Source organism: Aplysia californica, unplaced genomic scaffold (genome assembly GCF_000002075.1).
Source record: "Aplysia californica isolate F4 #8 unplaced genomic scaffold, AplCal3.0 scaffold00455, whole genome shotgun sequence".
Classification (NCBI taxonomy): domain Eukaryota; kingdom Metazoa; phylum Mollusca; class Gastropoda; order Aplysiida; family Aplysiidae; genus Aplysia; species Aplysia californica.
The window spans coordinates 525,147-535,500 of NW_004797725.1; the positions used below are offsets into that span (position 1 = coordinate 525,147).

A 10,354-nucleotide genomic window follows, 5' to 3' on the forward strand; every position below is an offset into this window, starting at 1 on the left:
GGGGGGGGGGTTTATAGGAGGTGAGTAAGAAAAATCAGATTTGAAAATAATCCTTTGAAACCATGAGAAGAAACAGATATGTTTGCACAGAATGAACGTACTCTGATAAGCTGTTCATACTCCTTGATTTTCCGCTGTAGGATTTTCTCAGCTGCAGCTTTCTCTTCCTCCCTCGCTTTTTTAACTGCCTCTGACTTTTCTTTTTTAGCTTGCACCCACACAGCTTCTTCTGCCTTGCGTAGAGCTTCCAACTTTTCTGCTTCAATTGATTCCAACACACGTTTCTGAATATCTTTGCCAATGCCTGTTATAGATTTTTAAAAAAGAAATTTTTAGCAATAAGGAAGAAAAATTCATTTAATTTGGTATTTCATGTTTCATAAATAAAAAATGCCAGGGCTCTGGTTAAACTGGAAGTGTTTTCTTTCTTTCCTGACCCAGGCAATTCTTTGAAACAAAATAAAAATGCTAAAATGTTATATTAATCATGACACTTGCAATTGGCCTCTATTCTTATAGAGCTGGAGCCTATTTTGTCAAACTATTAATATTCACTAAAAAATGTCCATGATGTGAACAATTCAACCAGAGCAACGTATAGGTATCCATGCTGGAGTCAATCTGGCTTTCAATCTGGAGATGTTCAACAGAAGTTTGATCTAGAATTGGTGCATTCATGCAAACGACCTCCAATAGGGCCTCAAGCCTATGCTTGAAATTGAAGGTGAGCCCTTACTGACAATATTTGAGCTTCAGCCTAGATTGTTTCAACGGTTCTGGTATATCTATGCACAAATCTGAGTTGCGTTAAAATGCACCGAAATTTGTTTACTTATGTGTCTGTTACCTGCTAGAATATGTGTAGGGCCTAAGCCTGTGGTGAGTATGTGTGTGTGTGTGTGTTTGTGAGAGTGTGACTGTGTGTGTCTATGCGTGTGTTAGTGTGAGTGGTCGCACGCTCACGAGTGTGTGTGTGTGTATGTGTGTGTGTGTGTGTGTGTGTGTGTGCGTGCGTGTGTGTGTGAGTGAGTGTATGTGTGTGTGTGTGTGTGTGCAGGCCTGCACACACGTGAATTTGCATGCATTTGTGTAATAGTCTTCTCAAGATAAGATAAACAAAGATGATGAATTTTTAAAACAGGAGAGAAACAAAACTGGTAGACAAAAAATAAATTGTTAAAAAAACAAACAAACAGAAATAGGTAGAAAGACTGAGAAGATTTAAGAAGTTTATATAATATTTATTTTATAGAATCTTACACTTACAAATGTGTAGATAAAAGACTATTTTTTTTTTGGGCGTAAAATCTGACTCAGTGGCAGTTGGGTTCATTCAAGCCATGACATTAACTCATCCTCTTGCTGTTCCTGATGATTTTAGCCTTTTGAAAACTGCATTAAACCAACATAAGGATCTGTTTAAATACGTATACATTAATTGTGAAAATTTAATTTTCCCTTTTCCATTTCCTTCAAGACCACCAAAAGAATTCACAATAAATGCGTATTTTGTACATCGCATACACAGGTAATAATAATATAGTTTGCTTGCCTCTAGCAAGATAATATTAGAACAATCTGTAGCTTGTGTCTTCCTTTGCGACAAAGCAACATAGCATGCTAGTTTTCATTGATATAAGTATAGTCTAGAGGAGTAGCCTATATATATTATATTATCCATGTTAACGGACGTAGTGTCTCTTTCTCTTAGTGTCTGAGTTTTGTTTAAAATTGATCCTCTAGATTATTTTATTACATGCAGGAATGAAAAAAAAAATCCCAGTGAGGAGTTTTAATTGTTCTTGTTAACTTTTTGTATTATTAATCAGTGTACTCGCTTTGGAGCATATGCCAATGTATTATTTGTCCTACTGTTATCAATCAGACAGATACCTAGATCTATAAATAGGAATATCACTAAGAAAATAGTTATAAATTTGAAACATCCAGCAAACATACCAACAATCCTTTGATGAGTGAAATTCTGCACATATACTGGTTTTGTCTCTTCATAACGCCTGGGGACTCCACTATATTTTGGTGCCAGGGCTGGTAAGCTTAAACCTGGTACAGTCCCAGCCATCCTGTCAGTTCTATGGTTAATTACAAAAGGTATGCCAACGGCAACAGAGCATGCAAAACTTCTTGGATAGTCAATATCTACAAATCCAAGAGGCTGTTGGCGATCATCATTGACATCATATAGATCTATGTTATGTTAAATGTCTATGGGCTATTCAAAATTAATCCAGATTTTGTTGCTGAAGGCGGTGTCACTTGGAATACCTGACAATTACTATTCACTCTATCCTTTCAAATCATAACGAGGGTAATATCCTAGGCCCTTCTTCTAATTAAAATTAACTTCGCAATCGTGTTCTTATCTGAGAAAGGGTACTGTCACTGAGTTGAGGCTGAAGGCATCGACTGTTCACGTGTCGGGAGAGGCAAACATATACTGAGAAATAGTATGCTTTCTGGTCCTGATTACAACAACATGCACTTCTAGGTATTTGTTTCAAACTTTAATATTGTTTTCCACAGAATAATGTATAAAAAGGCTTTGTAATCACAGCAGAATCTATTTCATTTTGGAGCAGCACAGAGCACTCCAAGAATCAACTTTACACTGTCTGCTAGCGTCTATTGTTGCTAGTAGAGATCTCGCGTGAAAAGTCACATGACAGCAAACTTCCTGGCAAGGTGGTCACAGAACCTTTTGTGTGTTGGGAGAGGTTGTTTGTTTACAATGCGTACTCTAGTTTAATTCATCAGTTTTGACCTGGTTGACACGTTTTATTTTGGCTCAGCAGGAAATTACAGGTACACATCGCATTTCTTAAGATGCACAGTCTTTAAAAACTTCTTTTGCATCTCAAGGGTGCATGTTTTGTGTACGGTACTAAATATAGTAATGTGGCTGAGAACATAAACAAGGTAAAAATGCACGTGTCGTGTGTGTAGTGTTCTGAATCCTTTTCATTGAAGGAAGCGACTTCTTCAATTGTTCTTCGCTTTTGTCAAAAGTAAAAGGTAGAACGACAGTGGGGGCTTCTTTTTTTAAGTCGGAAAGAAAAGTAGCGACATGTGTAAGGAGGAAAAGCAATTATGCTTGCATTACAGTGCTGCGACAGTTCCCGACCAGAGAATTGGACCATTCCATGCCATGCGTGTCACGCTATGCTATGGCATGGTCACCACCATGGACCATGTCACATGTGCAGCAGAAATTACTTTATAAATGCTTGCAGTGCATGGTCCTCACGAGTGGATTGCACCCATGTGGCTATTTTAATTTTCATGAAAAAATGATTCAGAGGTTTGGGGGTTGAAGTAGGCTTTTAGTTTGTCTTCTTGTTCCCTTTTCAACCAACCAAGGCTGCCAAGGGCTGTTTATAATTAAACATCCTCTGCTGGGTTTGGTCCCAAGACCAAGAGTCTTGTCAAGAGTACAAGCAGATAGTCTAGCTAGATCTAGAGAACGACAGATAAAAGCCATTGGCAGATATTTATAGTAACAGTAACAGCCACCTTGTTTGACGTCATTGAGGGATTCCCACTTTCAATGACTTTGTCAGTCACTAGTCACGGTGGCACCATGACCGCATGATGGCAGCCACATGTACGACAGCCTGCCGACTTGGATTATTTTCTTCTTTGCAACTTGCTCTAAATGTTCGGTTTGGTTGTCTGTGATTGTGCAGCACCTTTCTTCTGCCCAGATTGACTATCTGATGCTGTACACTATGATGATGTAAGGCCACCTCTATTCTCACCCGGGATGAGAATAGTGCAGGCTAATCTTTTGGCTATTCTCACCCGGTGCGCGTTCACCGTTATAGCCTAGATCTAGGCCAACAAATTTTGCGTTCACCCTAAACCACAGAATTCTACACTGTGATAACAGAAAAATTGTAGAATTCTGTGCCGTGAACAAACGTTCCATTACAACTGTAGCCTACTAAAAGTGTACAATTTTGTATGTGGGCAGTGGAGAGAGAGAGAGAGAGAAAGAAACAGAGAGAGTAGCGCGAGAACTTCCGGTCAAAACAAAATGGCGACCCGCGTAGTTCGGCTCGATTCGAAAAGTTAAATAGCCGTAGCATCTTTGTAGACAACCAAATTAATTTACTTTTGTGTTTTAACATCATTTTTTAACTTTGTTATGGTCAATTTGATCGTCCACACCGATAGACAGTATTCAGAAAGAGAGAGAGAGAGAGGGGGAGGAGTAGAACTTCCGGGCAAAACAAAATGGCGACCCGCGTAGTTCGGCTTGATTTGAACAGTGAAATAGCCATAGCATCTTTGAAGACGATCAAATTAGCTTACTTTTGTGCTATAACGTAATTTTTTCTTGGCTTTTATCAATTTGATCATCCACATCGATAGAAAGTATTCCGAAATGAGGAAAAACAGGTCTTGTTTCAAACCGGGTGAGAATAGCCTACGGCCGCAAGTCTCACCCGGGGTGAGAGGTCGATCGTATTTCTATTCTCACCCCGGATGAGAATAGCCACTGAGAATAAGAAGACTCAGAGTAGGCCTAGATTTATCTACGTCAATTTGGATACGAAAGCAAGTTCAAAGTTCAATGATGCTTCGATCCGGATCGTTTCTTTTAAGGTTTTGTAAGCACAAGAAATTAAACACAAGAGATTGGACTCATTAGGACACTGAGCTGCAAATGGAGTAGAACTATAAGGGGAAGGAGCTTGGAAACTGCAAACCGCGCGCTACGCAAAATCATCACTTCAGTAGAACACGGCTAATACATAGCGGGACATTTGGTTCCTGAAGAAAAATTCCGCTGTAGGCAAGGTCCCGCTATAGGAATACAAAGTGGAAATTACCAAAACATTTCTAAAAATCCACACATGTATATGATTAGGCCTACCTCCCTTCCATTGTTCCTTTAAAAAAATAATAATTTGCACTTCAGATTAGTCTTTCTTTTCTTGTCAACTTCGTTGGTTATTTAGGCCTTTAATTCGAGTGAGAAGCATTTCCTTTTGTCTTTGTTGGCAGCCATCTTTTCTTTGGTCTCATTGCTTGTGCTGTCTATTGTACCGATAGGCTTACTGTAGAACTGGTGAAGTAGATGCCTGCATATCTGAGCATCAAGGATTGCTCTTCAATGAATCAGGAATCACACACTACACACTCTCCTCTTCTTACTAGCTTAGGACTATGGCCTCTGCCTATACTCTCTCTTGGAGTGGCTCACGTAATGCGTCGCTCTGCACCATCCCTCTCTGCCTCTGCCCGCCCCCACTCACTCTTAACTGGATGAGCCAATCGCAGCACCGCACCGCTGACTGCCTATTTGGAGCCCGCCTACAGCCCCCCCAACCCCCTTCCCCCCAGATAGAGCTTGCTCGATCTCTCCCGTTGTATCCGAGTTCGGGCCATGATTTCGAACATGATTATCTCGAATAAAGAAAGCAGTAAAGGTGACAGGAAAACAATTTTTAGAGAAGAAACATTTTTTGGTAGCTGTCAGATTTTGAACCTGGGACCTATTGAATGACAGGCTTAGTACTTCTAGACCAAGAGAGCCCCCTTGGTAAGGGTTACCCTAACAAGGGGCGAATGCTGACTTGTTTGACTGGGGTTTTCAAAGTAAGACAAAGAATATGAAGCCGCACACGGAAAAAAGCTTTCCCGCAATAAGACCATTAACACTTTTCCATCACATCTCGCTGATAAGCAAGATGGCCAAATTTCCGCTCCCGTCACAAAACCCCAATCTGAGATGTTAACCACCCAGTTTCTTTGGATTTCCCCCAAAATGCCTGTGATGGCAAGGATTTTTTTTTACTATATGTGAGGCAGCGTGGTGGAATCAGGCTCTCGTCAATTTTTGGGCATCATGTAGAATTATTGGTATCATCTTAAAGCTTGTTCACTTGTCTTTATTTGTTCTTTGAAAAAAATATCCATTTATCTTGAATACAAGTCGAGATATTTGGGAAAGAAGGAGGTGGGGGTCACTTGTTTTCAGAAGTAAAATTACTGAGAAAATGGCCGCCAAAGATTAGTTATGTCCTTAGCTTAAGAGTCCGTGGTAACTGAAAATCTACATTTTTTGTGCCTTTAATCAACGTTTTTCAGAAAAATTCACACTGAAATGAGTTTTTTAATGGGCATGAAAGGTGTTGAGCCAAAAAACAAAATTTGATAAAAATTCACAAACCTGTGGAAAAATTCAAGTTTCTTCACTTTGATTATTTTGACGAGAGCCTGATTCTACCACGCTGCCGTGCCTCACATATGAGCCTTGTGATTGCAAAGTGTTAAATTTGTTCCCAGTGTGGACCAAATGTAATTACTTTTAAAAAACTTGCTGTGGGAATTTCTCCGAACAGTTTCCATTCTAGAGATTTTTTGGTTATATCGAGAGTTCGGCATCGTCTTTCATTCTGCCATTCTGCGATTCTGCGAGGACTTGGAAAAACCATTTTTTGCATCGAATTCAATTTCTAGAGCTAGAGATTTTTAGACGTCTGAATATTCAGACTTCAATTGTGGTTGCGGCAACGTTCCCGGACTATACTTCATTTGAAAATGCCTTCAAAAGGTACTGCAAGAAAACAAGACTGCTTGACTTTGACAGTAACTTATTTTGCATTTAGCCACCCCTAAAGCAAAAACTAAAATAAAAGAACAAAATAATCCCTCCATAGCCCCGCGCCCTCCCCCCGTTCACACCTAAAACACACGAGTGTGCGCGAGGGCCATTCCCAAATAGCCAAAATATCTCGAGAACGGAAACCGTTCGAAGAAATAGAGTTTAGTGAAATTTCCTGACCATTCGGAGAAATAGAGCCAGCCTTTTTACATTGTAATTTTAATTGAAGACTAAAAAGATGTGAAGGTTAATTTTTACTTTCACTCCCGCTCACAGATGCGCTACTTCGGGGTGTCAAACTGCAGTACTGTTTGGTGGAGATCACAAACAAAGCCACTAAAACTGTCGCAAATCAATATTTTCAACATCAAATTATGGGTTAAAACATGGGGGTGGGGGGTGCTCCCCAGTAACCCCCCAGATTTTCTTTTACTCAAGGGGGGCAGGCCCCCCTGGAACCCCCTGATTGGTCCAAAGCACGTCTATCTCTATTAAGAACAATCTAGAATTTTAAAAACTATTAATTTGCAACGGAAATGAAGTTGATATTCGTGTTCAGCGCATCAATATTTAGTAGAAAATGGACAACTGGTAGCTAAGTGTGAGATGGGAGGGAAAGTAAAAAAATACCGATGTGACTATGTGAGGCCCATACAACAAAAACAGATGGCAAAGAAGCAGAGATGACAATACTAAAATGTATCAATTTTGTTTCAAATTTGACTGTCTTTGTTTTGCCTTTTGCAGCCAGGAGCCAATGCCACAATTCATAATAATCATGCCATGACCTGAAATCTTATAGGGCAATAAAAAGAGGGGGGAAATTAAGCACTCACAGCAGCCATGAGGTCATTAGGAGTTAGACCCCCTTCACCTTTATTTTTAAGGTCGACTCAACCAACCCAGTATAATTAAATTTAGCTTTCATTACTGTACAATCCATGCCGGCTTTAAGCACGGTCATCAGGAGAAAGCCAAGCGTGCTTGAGTGCGAAGTAGACATTGTTCTAATCCAGAGATTTTTAAGTTGAAAATTTCTTGACTTATTACCCATTGTTTGTGAGTAGTGGTTGCGCAAAAGTGTGCCTTGTCATTTTTATCCGTCATGGTAGTTTTTTTTTTTTCTTTTTGTGGTCGAATCAAAGTAGTCAAATGGGAAAGGAAAACTTAATTTAGACGGCCAGTCACGATACAGCACACAAGGCCTAGGCTTACACACTCCCTGTGAGTACCACTGCCCGCTTTGCCACATTCATCCCACCTCGAGCGTGATTAAACAGGATTAACGGGTAGCGAGGGGCAAAGGTGAATTCGCTGCCAGCCTCCCTTTCTCGTCACCCTGACTCTCTTTGAGTATTTTTTTTCATCTGTGTGTAGCTTTGCCCTACTAGGCTAGATCTATCCAGTGAAGAAGCGTCTATATAATCAAATAATCACTGCTTCCCTTCCTAATTTTGAAACATTGTCGCAGTCAAATTCACCCATAGACATAAACCTCATAAATTAAATGTAAAAAGACATTCTTAATCACCAATGAACAATATTATTCAATATAGACTATGCCTAACCTTCAAAACGATTTCTTTGCAAGACAGAAATAGCCTGTTCGCCCCTATCGGGCCACTCCATAAGCAGTCACAAGCTTTGATTAAGTAAGCTTAAAGTGAGGCTGGAAGAGTCTACCAAAAGAGTTGGAGGGAACATGTACACAGCTCCCCAAACTGTTTCATTGCCACATATACCCTGTTCACCCCTTTCGAGCCACAGTTATAAGTAGTCACATGCGCTGATTATGTAAGCGAACTATTACACTGGTCGAGTCTACCTCACAGATGTGAGGGGAACTAACTCCTAATAATATCTTGACTGCTGCGAGTGCTTGTTTTTTTTCCTTGACTTTTTACCGTCCTATAATCAGATCGTGACCTCGATTATGACACCGGCTCCTGGCTGCGAAAAGCTTGACAAAAACAGCCAAATGTGTGGAAAACATGTCACAGTAGTACTGACATCTCTGCTGCTTTCCTTGGTGTTCGTGTATTCAGATCTAAAGTTAAATTTAAGGTTAGTTAGAATAAATATTTGATGAAATACTTTCTCGGTTATTTTAGCGGTTGAATAATATGCATACAACATGAATTCAGGATTTGTTTTCATTCACAACTCATTGTTGCTGCCTCAAGTAAGATTCTTGTGTAAGTGTGATGTCTCCTGAGCTCCTGGCCCTATCTGGTCCCAGCTCACTTTGATTACCCTGTCAAACAAGTCAGCCTTCGCCCCTGGATCTATCCTATGTCCATGAGCGCGGCCATGTGCTTCTCTCTGCCTTCCTCTCCGTGCTCGTGTGTGTGTGTGTGTGTCTACATCACTTGCGTTTCTCTTAACACACTCACTGCTGCGGTGTAGACTATGTTCAAACTTCGATAGGTCATCATGAAAGTATTGACTGTCTTGTATATGAAGCGTGCCTGAAGCCGAAGTTACCGTGCTTAAAGGCGTGTAATTTATAAGCAAAATCCGTTTAATGTGCTCGAGTCCGGAATGTGCTTTATGCCGGCGTGTTTAAAGCCGGCACAGACTGTATTAGTTGTGTACTTGTGACTGCTTGAGAGTGGCCCAAAAGGGGTGAACAGGGTATATATGTGTGGCAACGAATCGGTTTTGGGTGTTGTGCATACTGTTCATTGGTAATTTTTTAGGCCTACATCTATGGGTGAATTTGACAGCATATTTTTAGGATCTATTATTCTGTAACTGGTACATTGTCCTGTTCTTCTTTTCATATTTTCCTTTTTCCTGTTTGCAAGTAAGTACAAAGTACCCCTTGTTGGATGAATCTGAGGAAAACAACAAAAAAAGAACATATACTGTAGAAGGTTTCTGACTGGTGTTTGAGTTTGAGTGACTGCGTGTAATGTTTAGTTAGATCTAGGCCTGATGCACGACATGCGTAAATGCCGTAAAACACTAGACAGGCCTCTATAGGATTAAAGATTAGCCAAATAAACCTAATGAGCTGCGCTCGAAGAACTTATAACGTACTTGTTCAACGAATCACAAGAGAAAATGTTTCTCGAGGATGATTCTGCATGAATTTACGATTTACGGTCGTGGGTGGTCGCTTGGAAAGCCACGTGGCTGGTCTGTCGTCTCTATGACTAGATCTATGACTATCTCCAACAGTTTTCTCTTAGGCTATCTGTTCCTGACGTCTATAGTGCAGATTCATTACACTGAGTTCGTCCTCCCCACCCCATTCAACGCTGTTGTTTTCTTAACCCCTGTTGGAGAATCCTTCACAAAACAGTCACGTGTCGTCACATTATCTGCCAAAATGACCCCCTCCTCCAAGGGAGACCACAAGAGTAATAATATCAAGCCAATTGAGATGACTGCGTCCCTTCCTCCCCTTGCAAAGGTTCATGTAAACGCACGCTCCGCATAAACACACGCTAAGGAGCCCCCTCCCCCCCGAGCACCGTGAGTTTAGGCGGAGACTACTGTATTGTATCGGCATGCACATCGAAAAATAATCGTTTAGAACCAGAAGTATGGAGATGGGGCAGTTTTCGTGGGCGCCGCACAGACACTCCCGCTGCCTTTTCGCCACCGCTGCCTCTCCGTCCGCGTAAAGAGCAGCCAGGCAGGCCCGAATACTCGCGTTGCCACGAGCCGAGTCCTGCTGGCGCGCACGGAGAGAGCCGCACGGCAGCGCAGCAGCGG

At 41.0% G+C, this 10,354-nt stretch overlaps 2 protein-coding genes across 2 annotated transcripts in view; one reads left to right on the top strand and one right to left on the bottom strand.

Moving 5' to 3' along the window:
• The window catches only part of LOC101854356 (uncharacterized protein C6orf163), an 18,395-nt gene extending 15,772 nt beyond the window's left edge, over positions 1-2,623 (bottom strand). The window contains exons 1-2 of the mRNA XM_005105175.3: positions 1,960-2,623; positions 102-304 (exon numbers count right to left, since the gene is read on the bottom strand). Coding sequence (XP_005105232.1) covers positions 102-304; positions 1,960-2,083 — 327 coding nt within the window. The 5' untranslated portion in view covers positions 2,084-2,623. The remainder of the gene's footprint in view (positions 1-101; positions 305-1,959) is intronic.
• Positions 2,624-2,711: 88 nt separating this feature from the next.
• Positions 2,712-10,354, top strand: part of LOC101854596 (platelet binding protein GspB) — a gene marked incomplete in the record, with an annotated part of 34,373 nt that continues 26,730 nt past the window's right edge. The window contains 1 exon segment of the mRNA XM_005105176.3: positions 2,712-2,823.